Genomic DNA, 18,038 nt, shown 5'->3' with positions numbered 1-18,038 from the left:
GTGACTCTGAACAGCAACGCTCGCAAGCTTCTTGCCACAGGTCGCATTTCATATGAATATGTGACCGCTTAAAGGGATTTCAGCAGGCATCTTGCCATTCAGATCTGGAGGTGATTTAGAAATGATAAAGCGCGACATTGTACAGGATAATATCAACTCAGACAAGAAGAAAATAAATAAAGCTCTTACGAGGAAACTGCTCTCCTATAAGGTGCATTGAAACGATGAGGTGTGATGACCTTCTCGTTCGCCTTGACCTAGGATAAATGGCCCGGTAGCCGAGAGCTGATCGCGGGGTCTTCGTCTGGTCGGATTTTTAGGAGTCGCTGCTCGACTTACTAAAAACTCTCACGGGGACACGGGGAAGTAGCACGGACGGGACAAGTGCTGGATTGGCTGTTTTTGTGGCCAGACGGGGTCAGCTCGTCTGCTTGCGGGCGAGCCGATGTCCTGCGCTTAAAAAAAACAGTCTCGGTTAGCTAGCAGACAATTCACTCTGTGCCTATCCTTCGCCACAGGGAAGAGTTACACGTTTTACGCTGTACCCCGATCTATCTATATATGGCTTATATTTATTTCTGTTAAGTCCATAGCAGTTTATGCGATAAGCATAACGCTCCGATTTAAGTGTCTACTATAAAATAGAACTCGCTGAAATAACGTCACTCTGAAAGAAAAAAGGAACAATACGATAGTAAGCTATCGTTAATCTGTACAGTTTTAACTTACGCCTGATACGTATTGCAATCCGATAGAATGTATCATGTTTGAAGAGCTACGTGATAATAGCTACATACCTGTTGTCTAACCTGTTTGCCCTTCATGGAAATCACACACGTCAAAATTAATGAAACCATTTACTATAAAACTTAATGGAACGTTGTCGTGTGCGCTCAAGGTTGTCTTTCGGCACTCTACTACCTGAAAAGAAAATAGTCGATCCGTTGCAAATAGAGGGAAAATATGGCTGAGCTTTGATTTAATGGAAGCATTCACATAATACTTATCATAAATTAAATTAAGGAAGACATGTGTAACTATTTGTTTTGCATTTTCAGAGCATGCCGACTCAAGAAGAAAGCACAGCACGAAGCTAACAAACTGAAACTCTACGGCCTTCAACAAGAGCATAGTAAGTGCTATAGAATGCTAAAAATAGATGGTGGTCTGGTTACGACAGGGAAGACCATCTAGTTTAATCTCGTGGATTTGTCTTAAGCTAGATGATGTGAAGAAAGCAATCCCGGGCGTTTTTTCAACCGCTTTTGATAATGCTATTTCTTTTTGTCTTCTATATTATATCGATCTTAAAAGACAGTAAAAAAAAAAACGAAAAAACCATCGGACAAGAACGTTTTAATCGATTAGGGAACGAAATGCGAACGAATCTGTCCCATCTGTAGGGCGGCCAATAGGAAATATAGCAACGAGATACTTCTATTTCTCAAACAGAACGGAATTAAGGAATACTAGGAGCGCTACGAAGAGGAGGAGGAAAGCAAGCCTCTTGGGGGGATGGGTGGGGTGCGGGGTGAAGCAGAATGTTTCAAGAGCCGATTTGTGGAGGGTATAGATGCTGTTATAGGGTGAAGCTGCGCACCGCGTCCAAAAGTAGAAGAATGAGCGATAGGTAAGCAACGCGTTGGGTCATTCAAGTGCCGTATAGCAGCGCTGGTGGAGGCCGCTGCTTCAAGGCAACTGCGATGAAACCGGCGAATAGTAAGTAGTAGAACTTGATTGAAGCGAAAGGGTATCATGGAGCACTATTATAATATGCAGTTCCTACGAACCGTGCCACAAGGACTAGGGAATATTGCTACTGTCTAAGAATCCTATCATCGCTATTGCTAGAAAGCGTACCAATCGAAACGCATGCGAGAATGAAATTCTGCCTGAAGGTTTGTTACCTTTACTGCTGTTGCTGATGCCGCCGTGCATGTCCAGCTTTCTTCACTTCACAGCGATATCGTGGACTACTTCAGTTGTCCTGTAGATGCTGCGCGCGTCTCCGTCCGTGTACACGCCCTGTGGTATTATGGGTTTGCTGGCCAGGGCGGTCGCTGGATTTGAAACGCACTGGACGAAAATTGTATAACGTACTGAGGGCTAGACGGAATGAGCCTGCAGGCGAGTTGGAAAAAGCACTGAATGGACTGTCCTAGAAGATTCGACAGTGCCGGCGCAGTCGATTATATTGGTGCTGCTTCTCCAGCAGGCTTCGCCATTTCGCAGCAGTAATGTAAGAGTAGCAAGCTTCCGTTTACACTACTAAGATACACTAGATAGGGACCTTGTGGAGCACCACGAAACTCTGGATGGAAAGGAGGTGAAGCCAAAGATGATGGGTCGCTGGGGGTTGGCGGCAAGATGTTTGTGAGTACGCGCGTGGAACATTGCTTTTTGCAACAATACGTTTGCCGCCAGGGCTAGTGACCGACCGGAAAGCTGAGGGTAGATAGGGGCATAAACGGCCAGTCAACTCTCTCGTACTCTGAGGGGCGGAGTAGGGCCGAACGGGGTGAAAGGGAATGGAAAGAAGGAAAACGTGTCGGTTGTCGGAACTGGAGGGGGTTGCATGGAACTCATAAACAAGAAGAAAGAAAAAGAAGCTTTCACGCTGCGAGTCCATGCCTCTCCACGCTTTTCCCTCTAGGAGCGCAAGTCTGAAGGAGAAACAACTGTCGGACGATAATGTTCAATAGGAATCGAGGCTGCTCAACTAGCCAGTGCAGTAGCCGCCAGAAAGCCTCAAAGACTTCATAACAGCTTAAAGTTCTTCAAATCGGTTGAGCTGGAGCTTCTATTCCGAAATATTAGGTAGTGAAGTAAATATAGCAACTGCGCAGTAGGGAAAGCCAACGTCGTGAAGCAGTTTCAGTAGCGAATAAATCTGATTCATCAAATATTGTAAAAAAAGGTCCAATGCATTTCTAAATAATTCTTTGAAAAATACACTTTGCTAATGATAACGGTGAGGAGTAAAGTATGTCAAACGTGTTGCCTTTGCCATTTGCCGCTAATCTTCCATCAGTGATTATTTGGAAGTTTTACATGTTTTTATAGTATCTGGGTAGAATAATAATAATAACAATAAGAAGAAGAGGAAGATGCGCAAAGAGTCGATGCCTACTTTTGTAGTCGACATAACAAACTCTTCGGTAGATACGCGACTAGACATAAAATCTGAATTATATTAAAAAAGCTACAACCATATTAACAATAGGATGTATAAATCGTGCCCGTCTCAAGATACTCCTTCCACGACGTTCATATCATAATAGGCACATTAGTTGTTCTCATCTTCAATTCTCATGATAACGCTGCTGGTGAGACGGGCGTTCTTTTTATCTTACTACTACTACTGCTGCTGCTAGTAGTGGTCTGTCCGACCTGTGTTTTTTGTAGCAATGGAAACACAGTGGCCGCCACCGCTGGTGGGAATGTTTGTTTTTTAAATTGAAAATTCGTGACCCGCTCCGCCCTGGGTCGATCTCGTACGCGTTCGCTGACATTTCTAACTCGGGTTATGGCTAGTCCACTGCTACCTTCGACATAAAAGGGAGAGCACAAGAAAAACGGGTAAATGCGTGTGTATCTCTATGTGGATTGAAAAGCAGAGAAAAACAGGCGTGTGTGTGTGTAGCGTACAAGTGAAGCCGTGGAGATAGAGCGAAGGCCAAGCAGAAAGAGTTACTAGTGCTCTTTCAGCTAGTCGTACTAGTGTCCCTGTTTTTCGCACTGCTGCTTTTTTCGTTTGTAGCGACTGCAGTCATAGACACGCCTCTAGACATGACGACGACGACGATGATAGTGATGATGATTTTGGTGACTGGAGTAGTGGTTTTAGGCGCGCTGTTTTGAAATGGCTGCATTTCACACACCGTTCAAGGTCTGAAACTATCACTAGGTAATATGTAAATGGATATCCATATAATAATATAACTTCAATTAACAAAACTACTCGGATTACAACCCTAATAAAATTACACTTAGTCCCCATATTCTCTAAAAGACGCGTACGCGTCTACATATAGCGTGTTGTGATTGTAGAAAAAGGCTAGCTTTTTCCTATGCTATTTGTTGCTACTGACGTAAATTACCTTTTTCGTAAAAATGTAGCAATTCAACAATAAAGCAGTTCGAAGGTTCTAATCTGACTGTAGTGATAACGAAGGTGATAAGAATTTTACAGGGTTCGCTGCGCTTGCCGTTGGATGAAATCGCGAGCCGAATAATTATTTTTCCCCCCCAGGGGCCCTAGGGGCTTGTAGGGCGGTGTTCCGTTTATAAACAACCTTCAATGACCGACTAAATACACAAAACAACACGTACATTAAGCCTGATGAGATTCTAGGCTTACGGGATGTGCTTCCACCGATTTCAGAACGAACGTTTGCTAACAATTTTGTAACAAAGCGAGTCCATGAAAATTTCATCGTCAACATACTATAAATCTAAAGACGATATAGGCTGAAATATAGACGGTTCTTTTTGCGATAATCTTCGATAGCGATAGAAAGGCTATCGCTATACTGTCACCAGAAGCAATGTACGTCAATAAAGCAGGGTTCTTTATATATATAATATTAGTAATAAGAAAGTTGGGCAGCTTCTTTAAAGCAGAATTCGTTGTCCAAAAAAAACTAGGCGTAGTAAGGTGATGAAGCACAAAATGAAGAGATTTCTGCGATGAGTTCTGCAAAAAGGAAACGGCTGCCGCAAAGATTAATGAAACTGATCTGATGGTGACAATGACGCTGATGATGGCGCCCCTATCCAACCGGAGGAAGAAAATATTAGAAAAATATTCAACACGCGTCTCACTGGTGAATTGGTTCGCTTAGAAAGAGGTGCACTGGTAGATCGTCGGCCAGTGTTTAAAAAACAGTGTGCTTCTCAGGGGAACCACAAAACGTTCTCCAGGATAAACTTAGCTAAGTTTCGATTGTCATTAGTTTGAAAGGAAGAACGCTCACTTTTGGCATTCAAACCGATGGCCACAGAAATCGTTGTTTTTAATTATTTTGTTTTCGCTATTTAATTTTCGCCCAATTAAACAGCATAAATTAAAGCCATCTATATTAGGACGACCTGAATCACATAAAATCTTAATAATAGCTATTACCTTGTATTGGTTTACATTCCTATAAAGTATTTCGGAAGTCCTTCAAGATCAGGTCTGTATTTTCTAGTCTATTGCGTTTAGTATTGCCAGCAAAATTGTCCGAGAAAATCTCATTTTCATAGCTTTTTCTCTTTATATTTAGACATCAGTAGTACTTTTTAGCTGTTGCCGCCGCGTAGACTGGTTTATGTGACACAGATCGTCCAGGCTGTTTCTCAATGATGGTCCGCTGGTTAACGTTGGGTACTGCCATGTTTCTTTAGTTCATCCGTCTTTCGAGAGGATGGTGGTGGTGCATAGATAATTGATTAAACAGCAGCCGAAGCGGGAACAGGAAAGACAGTAAAGGTTGCCCCTCACACACTGGCGCCGCAGATAGATCTACATGATGACGCTTTCGACTGAAAGCCTCTTTCCGTTTTCCTGCATCGTCGTTTCTATGGTCCCTTCCATAGTCTCCCGTCGATTAGGTTCGTTCGTTCGAAGTGAAATGGTTCCTGGATCTTTGCAAAATACGGGAAGCCTTGTAATGTCCCACCTTTGTTCTCGATGCTGACATTGTTGTTCAGCATTGTGATAATAAACATTCGAGTACCAGACTCCCTAGTTTAGGACTATCTTAATTTTTTTTTTAAATAATACCTGCTACCCGTGCAACTACTATTAGTGATATTACTGTAATCGACGACTGTTAAAGGGCTGGCTTCGCTGTTTCTGTTAGCGGGGAACCTTGACGCAAGTCGACCCAACGAATTCAAATGTGAGCTGCACGACGATCCTACAGAACGTGCCGAGTCAGTCAGTCCTGTATTTATTTGCTCGTATGAGCCGGCGCGCATCCGGATGAAGACTGTATAGTTTACCATCCATCAAACTAATCGTCTATGGTCTCATTTAAGGTTTTAGAATATTCAAATACATTTTTCAATGACGAGTACGCCTTTCTGAAGGTAGCGTGGAAATACGATGCCTTCTTCATGAGACATGTCACTCAGAACATGGTCTCTGTGTTACGCACAATGAGAACCTTGCTTGGACCGCAAATAAGCCATCAGTCCTTTCTGTGACTGATCTTTGTATCTGCGATAAATCTATTACTATGGCTGAGGAATCAAAGACAGTCTACTGTTCACGCTTGGAGGAGTTCAGGCGAAAATAACATCGATGAAGTTCTTTAGCTTTATCGTTCTCAAAAAGTTTCCGTTGGATTTTGCTACTACTATCAGGCTTGGCTTGTCTCCGAAGCTTTCGTTAACGATCTAGGCCCGATCTAAGAACCCGCTACGTTAAATCGAAACACCAGGGCCTAAAGAATGCCCTTTTGCGCCTTTTAAATTAGTTCTTGAGTGCTTAAAGCACACGCTTTAAATCACGTTCTTCCAGTTCTACTGTATTGAGTCAGTAGTTCAATTACTCTAGGTCGCAATGAGGTAAATGGCAATTTCTGGGTAACCCATGTTCACCTGACGCGAAGGTGTTGGACAACAGCTAATATCTGCTCATTCCCTGAACCGTGCGAAAATTAATTTAAATAAGCAGACGCGTATATTACGATCTCTTGTGGAATACTATTTTCGGACAGTAAAACTCTACGGAAACACTAAATCTGAATATATCGCAGATATTGAAATGGTTCCGACAAAACTGCTTCTGCGCCTTCAGTTTCTAATTGCTGTACATCCATATTTAGTAGCAGAGTGTAGATGTAGCGGCGATTGCTTTGCTCAAGTGAGGGTTGCCGATCGTGTCCCGCAGCCACCTCCGACTCCTGTGTCTCCGTTTTGTTGGCTCGGACACAGTTGGAGTTGACAATGGGCCTATTTTTAGGAGCCTACTACTTAGCTGGTAGATGTGTTCATGGGAAATAGCTGAAGCAGTAACAATATTGTCGACATCTAACCGTTAGACATTAGGATTGGACATCTGGGTGGCGCTTCCGCGAACCGCGCACATCCTGCCTATGGGAGAAACGCTTGCTTTGCGCTTACCTAAAAATCAGCTGGTATAGACACGTACCTATAGCTTCCATCGGTGTGTAGCAAACCCTATCACTTCACTTCACTTTACTTTGTAACCATGGCGGTCAAAGTTACAAGATCTAATACATGAAATATGATTATATGATTGCTCTCCTTTTGGAAGAAGGAGCAAAATATTTTTAAGCATTTGTTTCATCTATATATGTGCATTTTTTAAGAAGCAAAATATAAGCAGAGTGTTTTTAACTTAGCTTTTTTTCATGCTTGAGAGTTACACAGCTACCCAACTGCTAAAGAGTCCCATGCTTCTGTTTCGTAGTTTTTGCTTAGATCTATCGCTGTCTTTAATCTCTGTCGCTGGTCTGGTGAATGCACCAGGCAAACTACCCCGCCGCACCGAACTCTACATTTCTGCGATCGGTAGTGGCTATCGCCAAGACCAGGAGCGCCATTAGCACCACAGTTGTGGTACTAACAGCTTCTCGCACATTTTCTTCACCTTCACATTGATACGAAGAGGATAAGATCTGCAAAATGGCCGTAACGGCTACAACACTCGAGCTGTCTACAGGTGTGACCATCTCCTATTTTCCAATCTAAAACAGCCACAATGAGGATTGAGACTCGGAACCGGGGAAGATTCGACTCATGATAATATAAGAGGAACCTGTGTACAAGCACCCCTAGAGGGTCCATCTCGCTCTTCTTTATTATAAGGAAATGTCCCGTGTATCGAAGGCAAGTGTGCAAGGTGAGCTAAAAGAAAAAGAGGAAGAAGAAGAAGAAGAAATGTATGGGGGACATACGCTGCTCTCAAACAGCGCTCCTCTACGGTAGCAGTGCATATCGTCTTCAAATATATATGGGCGCTAATCACATTAGGGTATCCGAGACGCAGGCTAGCTGCTAGCAAACGTACTCGGAACTGGCAAAGATGCTGCATAAAGACGTATAGCAAGCATTCGCTGATTTTTTCGTCTGCCTATCCTATGAATCGGCAGGATTCGACGCCAGCGTGGAGACAAAGTGTCTGTTTGGAACAACCTTCCTTAAGTGAAAAGTCTTTTCTTAGATATTTTTCCGCAACTTTCCATCCAACGCTAGATGCTTCATGATTAGTCAGATTTAGACATTTGACATGACACACAAAAACTACACAGGATAAAACACCTAGATCGGAATAAACTGTGAAGGGCTGTGGGCCGTACTATTCACGCGTGCATCTAGTATTCTTTGTACCAAAAGAAAGCCGGTTCCCTCCAGAACGAAAAAGCAAACTCGTCCTGGCAGAACGTAGTGCGCCATTTTCACAGTTTGAGCAAAGATTAGCTATTATTCAACCTCTTCGCGCTGGGCCAAAATCATTTTTGACACATCTGAATACCTGGTAAAGGAGTGAAAGGCCGTTTCGGAGAGGAAATAATGGATTGCCAATTAGGTCATCTGGATAAGCTGAAATTTTTTGCTCTATTTAGTATTTTCTGGACCTTCTAAGCCCTTGCATTATTGAGCGACCCTGTTAACTAGAGTTCACACCTAGTAATGCCGCTTGACGTATAGTAACCATTAAAAAGTCGTATTTGGATTTAAAAGGAGAATCTGTTTTTGTGAAAGTGGATCAAAGTTGTAATGATTATAAGAGAGCAACACTTTTCGCACACATGGAAACAGCATCTAAGAAAAAAATCCCAATTCAGTATATATATTAGATCGTCGAAAAAGTATTACTTGTTTTTGAGTTGAAGTTGAAACAAATATTCTAAAATTTACTAAACTAAATATATTGATTATCTTTTGCCGTCTTTCGGGTAACGGCTGAACCCTATCCCGTAGGACTTCTGCGGCTTCTGAGCGAAAAATTGTGATAAACCGTTTGTGCATCCCTCCATTGAGATTAAATTAAAACAAGGAGTTCTGTAGAGACTGAAACTAATGGGAGCCTGATGGTCCAACAGCCAGGTCATACAACGGACGCATTAAAATCTCCCGTAGAAGTTTTTATTGGGCAGCTTAAGATGCGAGTGGTCCGGTGTTGTCATGGTGAAACACGACCTATTTTCTGTTTACTTCCTGTTATTTTAGATTAGAGATTCGAATCAGTCGTTTCGGCAGGCGGCAGCGACCCATAATTCGATTTGTTTCCAATCCCATCAAACATAAAGCACGTTTTTTAATTTTTTTGTTGCCTGCGTATGATCATACGTGATCTTTATTTTTATCATCCGTAATCGACTGCTTTAAAGACGGTTCCGTTTCATAGCATTTCTGTGACGTTTCGCTGATGGAAATATGAGCGGGTGACTTATTTTGTGTCAATTCGTGTAGAACACAAACATCGAGCCTTCTTTTGCAATCAGCCTCGTTCAAGTGCTAGAAATCTGTCCGGTGATGGGTGTGTGGTACTTTAGCGGTATCGTTACTACTCGCACGACGGCCTTCGCGAAATTTGATCGATTTTTTTCGTGACTGGTCGACCACTACAAAAAGTGTATTTAGGCGTTTCTTTCGACAACACATCTTGTTATAAACTTTGCCATCGTAAATTGTAAGACGCGGCGAATTTTTACAGCAATTCCTATAATTACCACTGTTAAGTCTCAGCTTCTAAAAGACCTTCATGTTGCCTGAAATGCGTGGCCTCAAAGCGATCTAGTTTTGAAAAACGGCACATACTTCAATTTTCGTTTTTTTGACTTTCCTTTCCGAATTCAAATGGTTGCTTTTTGTCCAATCGTGCAAGAATAGAACCAGTGGCCATTTAACTGATCCAGTTTCCACACTGTAGTATTACGATTCAAGAAGAAAAAACAATAACAATGCAAAAGTTGTCACAGAAGGGTGCGCGAACCTGGCCATATTGTCGACGGGTAAATTAACCTGTCAGGAACGTGTGAAATGTAGTTACAGCGAACTTGTCTAGCTAACATAGGCATGTCAAATAGAACTGACATCTTAAGTTGCAAAGTTAGTCATGTTTAATCGAATTTGTTTCGTGTTTGGTTACTTAGACAAGTGTACATCAAGATGGGAGGCAAGGAGAGGGCAAACTACGGTAGACACAGGACAGATAAGAACTGTCGGAATGAACTAGGTATATTTACTCTAGGCACTGCGAACAGGCCGATGCTCAAACTACGGGAACGTACGCACCGTATTAGCGGGGTAGCTAGATATGGTGGCAGGTTATTGATTTAACCCCCCTCCACTAAAGGATTTGGTTCTAAAGCAATAAGAATGGCAATTCGGAGTGTCAAACGTAACAACCATTCGGGGCCGATTTGAATATTCTGTTGAAGAGTTTTCGTCTTTCGTACCCATATCAACGATACAGAGATACAAACAAGAAGTTATGCTTAAAAAAACACATGTTCCTTGTTAAACGGTAGAAAATACTGTTCAATTTCAACACTTAAGCTAACAACACAACTTAAAACAGACAGTTTTGTTTTTGGAGTAATTAAACGTCTACTTACACTATTGGCTGGCGCGCTTCTGACTGCTGAACTGTTTGATTATCATCCTTTGTGTAGGATAAACAATAGAGACTTGCGTGAAGTACGTGCATGACGTATGTAAGGTGTTCACAGCTTGAACTGTTACTATGAAACATATGACCAAAGAGGTCGAACAAATCTGTGTTTGTCGGCACCCTCTATATCTGCTTTCGCCCCTCATATTCTATGTGTCGAGTTCTAACGTATTACGTCGATATGTACTTTGGTTTCTAGCTCTATTTCTATTATAATATTGGGCCGGTGCTTTTTTTTTGTTTGAGCGGCTGGAATAGCTTCGTGGGGTTTCTTGTCCTAAACAAAAACAGGTCTAGTGGCAGAACGCAAAAAGCTGAAATGCGCCAGCTCGTCGGCGTAATTTTGTCTCGTTCACCATCATCATCGGCACATCTATCTTTGGAAACGAAGCAATGAGTGAATCGAGCCTACACCGACAGACACTCCGCTAGAGGCGGGACGATAGAATCGTCAGGGAAGAAGGACAAATTGAAGGAGGAACAGAGAACCTTCGATTGTTCCGTCGGTGGAAACCAGTTGCAACGGCACACTGCTTTCGAGAACAAGAAGTCCACCAGTAGCAGTGGAGACAGTGGAATCGGCCGCGGCAGACATGGCGCCACTAGTGGTAATGCTGTGCGTGCTGACGGGTTCAGCGGCTTCTCCGGCAAAAAAAGAATCGCCGAGAACGAAGTAAAAGGCAACGTACGACGAACGAATAAAAGGCTGGTGAAGAGAGAAACGGAAGAATAAAACACCGAAATGAGCCGGCAGAAGAACCGCGATAGAACGGGAAAAAGAGCGGGGAGTAACTATGCCGTCCCCCCGTCCCCCCCCGTTCTAGCCCTTTCGTGTAGTCGCAAAGCGGCGCCGAGAAGTAGAGAAGGCTACAGAAAGATAAGCAATTGAGGCTACCAACTAGAGAAAAAGCCGGGAACCCCACCGAGGGATCGGTCGTAGGTAGAAAAATCCCGCTGCTTACAATAAATTTACTTCAATCCAGGTCCTTTAATACTGAGATAATTTACATACATAGTTACAGCTAATTACACATCTTAGGCAAAAGCGCTTGTAGACGTTGACGATCTATATCTTTTATTCTGAGGTTGAATTTTACTGCATTTAGTGGAACTGTTATTCCTGCATCCTTGTAAAAAGACACGCAAAGAGAGGATCCAGCAACACCGCGCTAACCTCTCCCCAAATGGCAGTACGGGATGGACTGGCCAATTTGGAGGTATATGGAAGTTTCGATTGGGGACAGAGGAGATTAATGAGGAAGTACGCTGACGATAGTGGCAGTAGAAGCAGATCGGGTTGATAATTTGCCGGTTGAGATTGCCAATTCGATTGCAATGCGTTGCGAAAGGGGCGTCGGGAAGAGACCAAAACGAGAGGCGAAAAAAAGAAGGCGGCCCTTGTCTGTTTGCCTATGTCCACAACATTCAGTGTTAGTTCGGGTAAGTGTCGTCGTTGGCGCTGGCGACGCTTGTGGCAATCATGATGGCGGCGATGTTCAGGTCTGCCAATGTGTGTATTTGACCGAGAAGGTCAAATGCGCATAGTTCGAATGAGATATAAGCTCTGATTGTATCGGTGCCGCGAATGCGTTGCAGCGCTTAGGCAATGTAAAGCAACAGAGTCTTCTCAACGGAAGAGCATAAGAAGATCGTAGAGTATGAAGAAGCGATGGAGCAGACTAAGAAGGAAGATAATGAAATGATTGTAATGGTGGTGCAATTTGCTACTGTATAAAATTTCAGTCAACTCAAATTCAAAATGACATAGCAACCATCTCGTGCATCTTGTTTATCAGAACGCACGTGTATCTATCAGGTGGCTCGGGGCGTTTTCGGAAAATCGAAAATCTTGTAACCGCGGAATGCACATATTTTGATATTTATCTCCGTTTATATATTAAGCCAACGTGCTTAAAGTTCTCAACCGACGTATACTTGTCAGCATTGGTGAGCCGTAAAAGGCCGCCATGAAATAGTGCCCTGTTATCGGGTAGCCAAACTGTGTCATCGACTGCTGCGCCACACAAGATTTTGGACGAACAAGCCAATTTAAGATATCTAGGAGCATAAACGATTTCCTTCTCAGGCGAACCTACTGAATGCTGCCATTGGAGTCGACTATTTTTGTTTCGCTTGATCCCCCTTTGGTGGGTGCGATGTTTCGTTTATAGCGACAATGTGCTCCAGACGAGTCCTCTGTTGGTGAAGGTAGCACAGATTGGCCCTGGAAAACACCACCCATGTCTCCATCCATCCATCCATCTCGAACCCTGTTCGTGGAAAGTTGCTTGTTGCCTCCAACAATAAATGTTGCCTCCGCCAATTTTATAGTAGTTGCGGCTCGAGAATCTCCGTATAGAGCTAAGAGGGAGTGCAATGTCCGTGTCCTATTTTCCAAATAGCAACCGAATTTATAGCAAGATGTTTTTCCGCTTTGCTCATCTCCTCGATGATGTTCTCGTTCCCAATTTCTGTCGTTAAAATATGATCGGCCATTGATGAATTCCACCGTTGCGTTCACTTTTGAAAATAAGAACTTAGTCATTGCGCATTAACTTTTACTTCTGCACAGTGCCTCTGCATCTAAACTCATTACTTTTTAACGATAACCAATCATTATAGTAGACACAGATAACTAGATTTGATTTAGATATTAATCAAGTTCCGTCTGCTAATATTGCGTACTTTGAAGATATTCAAAATGTTTAATTTGCTAATTTCTAAGCTTTGGAAAAACCCATAATTAGGTCTTAAGAAAGTACCTAAAGCTAAGATGGGCAGGTAAGCAGCCCACCTGGTGGTACCTTGCTGAAGCTATTTTTATCTCGCATACGTTTAGCTTGTAGCTCATTTTACCATTTAATTGAAAGTAGTTTATGCTTAAAATTGTCCTGTTCACCCTTTCGGTTTCTCTATTCTTCTTTTTAAATTATGCATTTGAAACTAGACTTTTTTTTTTCGGACACCGACTATTTTTATTGTGTAAGTAACTTCTTAGAGTTACCTCGCCACTATGGCGGGTAAGATTTTGCCCCCTTTAAAGTTTTATTGGGGTGGGGGTAAAGTGAAATGCCTGCCCCTGGTTGTCCATGCACACAACAACTTCCATCTGTGCGGTAGTGGTTCAACTCATGCTTATTAAACAGTTAGCATGACTGGTAATGTGCCGCCGACGTGGGGAATTTAATAGTTTTATTTTCACCTTATATTAGTTACTGTTCTGCCAGCCAACTGATCTAAGGATCATTGAACAATGTCGTTGAACAGCGTCGTCTATAACAGTAACAAATGGTAGCCAAATATATGATAATGAAGCGCAGTGAATAGTTGAGATATTAAGGGCTGTATTAAGCAGGAACAGGGTGCGAAGGCATTTCGATGTAACTAAGCTATGGAGAGGTCCTATAGAAGTGACTGCGCTGATGGACCCGAAGAGCGGAAATTTAAACTATTCTATAAATAGGAAGCTGTTTGGTAGAAGGTGACGGTCAACTTATGCCTATCCGAATTTAGTTCTGTTTGCCTGTAGCCGCAAAACTTTGTTCAGGATACAGATTTCAGTCAACATGGACAATAACGGTGATGACAGACTGGTACAAGTAGCTAAAAAGGATGACAGATAGATACTCTGAATGGATAGTAGGGGTCAAAAATTTAGAACGATAGAGACACGAGAAGACAGCACGTCGTGATGTCTAACCACGTTTTGCCGTGCGTATCATGGCTGGAGAGTGTTCATTTAGTACAATTGTGTACTTTAAAGAAAGGTAAATTGTCTTTTTTTTTTTTAAATATTTGCGGGCTTTATTGGCACAGTGATATTTTGTTGGTAGTCTCCGCTCGTAAACATTCTACTCAGCTATATCAGTAACTAACATATATAGGAACCTACGCATTTGCACGCGCAAAGTGCACCGAACGACAGAGTAGATACACAAGCGACATAACTACAATCTTCAAAAAGCACTAAAAAAGTATGCTTTCAAGTATATCGTTGTCTAATATACACTAATGGCTAAGTTTGCGACTAACTTAAGCAGCTTAGTTAGGGAAGAAGGTGGATGGATCATCATTTGCGAGACCGCATCCATTGTCGCTATTTTGTTCCTTTAATAGAATCTGATGAAATTTTTGATACTAATTTGCATAAATAAGTTAGCAGAGCAGCAAATTTGGCGTTTGTTAAATGTGAACCGTTCAGATCTCGGTATCTTTCTAGGATTTCTCTACACAGCGTAGAACAATTTTTTTGCTACATTAAGGAAAAAGGCTAAGCCGGTTTCAGCCAGTCGTCATCGCTCATACATCAATTGTTGTAGGCGCTTTGCCGACTGTATGTATCGGACGCCTTTAAACCTCAATTACAGAATAGACCTGCGTCGTTTTGTACGAAGTGTCCTTTTTTTCTAGCGAGTTCGACTTGAACGTAGTAAGAATGTCTCGTATACTGAACAGGACGTTTGCTCTTGCAAGGTTTGTAAAAAAATTAGCTTGTGTTAAATGATGAACAAGGGAATTTGCCATCCGGCGAGTTTACCTATACATGTCTGTAAGCTAGCAAATCACGCAGGTTTCTATAAAACCGGAAACAACAAAATTATTATTTTTATGTTATAAATGTCGACCATTCCTTATCTGCCGGTTCAGTTCATATCCGATCTTGAATAGCATCAGGCTGGTCCACGTTCACCACGTATCTAGGCCCACCTGACTGCGTCTGCAGCACCCATCACTGCTCTGTTCTTGTTGTGTGCTACTTCCGTTTCCGCTTTCCTTTTTGTGCTTATGAGCATAGAACTGTTATGATAATTTTAAAATTCAATTATCGCGTGGCACCATTTGCGTCTAACTAATAGAAAGAAAACGCTAAATGAACATCACTCATGATTGACGAGGGACTGATTGTTCGTAGGTTGGCGTAGCTTTAGCGCATCTATCCCATGCGAGGAGTATATGTACATCGAATTGTTTTTATCGCCACAAACACTGGCACACAATTTCCATAACGAGTAGCTTCTGGGCTGGGCTGGGCTGGGTTGTGTGTAGTTCTCTGTAATGCTTTCTCGGCTCACCAGGCTTTTCTGAGATCAAAAAAAAAATTATCGGTCGTATGAAATTATCACCTTGAAAGATTTCGCTGACAGATTCAAACACCGAGATACACTTCTGATTGCTACTTTTAGAACTTTCTCTTTTAATATTTACAAATCGATCTTCAAGGGAAATACTTTTTAATACATTCGTTATCAATAGACAGTTATGGTCGCCGCTAAGGATAATTTTCTCTTCCTTCAAGTCGCTTGACAATTATCTAATTTACTCACCCTTTGTTCACACTACTTGGTTTCGTTCTGGCTAAACCATGCATCGCTTTTTAGGAGACCCATGATTTTTGAGGATATCATTTGCGTTATTGAAGAACGGGGCAAAAAGTATTTTAGCAACGTCAAGATGGAGGCGTGACACAAAGTAGCATTAGGGATCTTTATTAATTACTATCTATACTGTCAGTATTGTTTACTGTACTACAATTGGGCCTATAATTACTTAGGACAATTTATTTAAATCGGTATGCAGTCTTCTACTTTCGTATTCGTCGCTCTGTCTTCATCGACACCTACCTTCGTTCAGTTCGACGAGTCGAACGTTGTACTGAAGCGCGGCCTATCGACCTTCATTGATCATAGAACTTCCGGTGTTATTCAAAAAACTTCACGATCGAATTAATTTCGTTTGCACGCGAGCCGCGAAGTTCTGTAGGTCTGTGTATTAGTCGGAGCTTTTTTGCTTCTGCTATTATTGTTTTGGTACACCTACGAGTGCATAGCGAGATACTTACATCAATTTAAGCCGATTGTTGTTTAGAACATCGCTAACTTCTTCCTTCCGCTTGTTGGTGTTGATTAACTCTGATGAGCCTTTGAAGGAATTACTTCCGTGCCGTACTGCTTACCGTTCAGCTCAATCTAGCCATGAACTAAGAAGACGAGACGCGTGGCCATGCCCTAGCGGAGACTGTTTGTAACCAACTGAAATATATTTTTTCTTCATCTGAAGCTGCATTGGCTTAATTACATTTACTAGATGTAATGCGTCGAGAAATTCTGAAATATTTGCCAAATAATTGCCCTTATGAATTTCTATCTCGACTGTATAACGGAATCAAGCTTCTAGTGGAACTTTAACTGGCAATCGTTTACTAACAATCCCGTAATTGGGGTGATATGTAATGAAACAACAAATAACTTGTTGTAATGTAATGAACCCTACGACCAATCGGATGCCCCTTATGTTATCATCGACGTATATGCAGTTGATAACCCTATGGTTGTTTCTCTATTTGAATTTTTTAGCGTTTTTTAGCGGAACTGTACACTGACAGTTCCGCTAAAAAACCCAATCGCCTTCATGGCCATCTCTATGGGATGAGCTTTAGATGAGTGAAAAAGAAGACCAAGTTGAAGTCGAAAGATGTAAATCAGCCGATCGATCTCACGCGCTTTCAACAATCTTCAAAGCGCTTTTCTGCGGGTATTATTGCATAATATAACGATATCCGTTCTTATCCACCATTGTCTGTGTCTTGGTGCCCGAGTTTACCCTTTCAATGCTAGAAACGCTGCAGGCGAGCCAGCACATCGGAATCAAGGTATACAAATTAGACGTGGTAACGGGGTCGTATGAAAAACGGGGCGAAGGAACAAGCGGCGGCTTCGTTAGGGAGATGCATCCCTATAACACATCCCTCTCAGCTCTGTTGGCCGCCTCATCCGTCTTTGGCGTTTTCACGTGGCCTGAACTGCAACAGCAGAGGCATTATCGCCTTCAGCATCGTCGTTATCATCGACCTTAGTGCGTTCTATCACCGTCGCCCTCGTGTGCCCTCCCTTCTACTTATCGTTTCTTTTCCGGCTCCGTCCTGTCAATGTTGCTGGTAATTTCGTGTACGTGTCACGTGTGTGAGTAAGTGTATACGCGATGGCCTGTGGAAGGTGAGTTTGCCTTTCTCCAGCTAGACTATCGTCTCGGTGTTGTTTCGCATCTCTTCGGTCTCTGTTCTGCGGTTTTTCGAAATTAGCACGAGTGTGCGGTGACAGCATCGCTACATGTGAACGTGTGATACATCTCTCCCTCGACGTATGAAGAGCTACCGATATATGCGTGAAGTGCACTGGCTGAAGCTCCTCACACATGGGGAATCCAAAGAATCAGTCCGAAAGACGAAGGCAGTGGCAGTGGCGGTGGCGGTGGCGGTGGCGGCGGCGGCGGCGGCGGGACGACCGAGTCGTCTTCGTGCCATCTCGAAGATGAGCATCTACCGTCGTCTGAAGTAGCAGCTGCTAGCAACAGCGGATCGGAAAGACTGTTGTGAGAATAGTACTAGCAGTAGCATTAGTCGCCGTCC

At 42.6% G+C, this 18,038-nt stretch overlaps 1 protein-coding gene across 5 annotated transcripts in view; it reads left to right on the top strand.

The window, feature by feature from the left end:
* REPTOR (repressed by TOR) overlaps positions 1-18,038 on the top strand; it is a 97,645-nt gene that overhangs the window by 66,596 nt on the left and 13,011 nt on the right. For all 5 annotated transcript variants that reach the window (XM_022815635.2, XM_022815638.2, XM_022815642.2 and 2 more), the window contains one exon: positions 1,059-1,132. In XM_022815635.2, coding sequence (XP_022671370.1) covers positions 1,059-1,132 — 74 coding nt within the window. The remainder of the gene's footprint in view (positions 1-1,058; positions 1,133-18,038) is intronic.

Source organism: Varroa destructor, unplaced genomic scaffold (genome assembly GCF_002443255.2).
Source record: "Varroa destructor unplaced genomic scaffold, Vdes_3.0 BEIS01000007.1, whole genome shotgun sequence".
Lineage (NCBI taxonomy): Eukaryota > Metazoa > Arthropoda > Arachnida > Mesostigmata > Varroidae > Varroa > Varroa destructor.
Note: the sequence above shows the minus strand (reverse complement) of the source record. Positions and strands in the feature narration are given on the sequence as shown.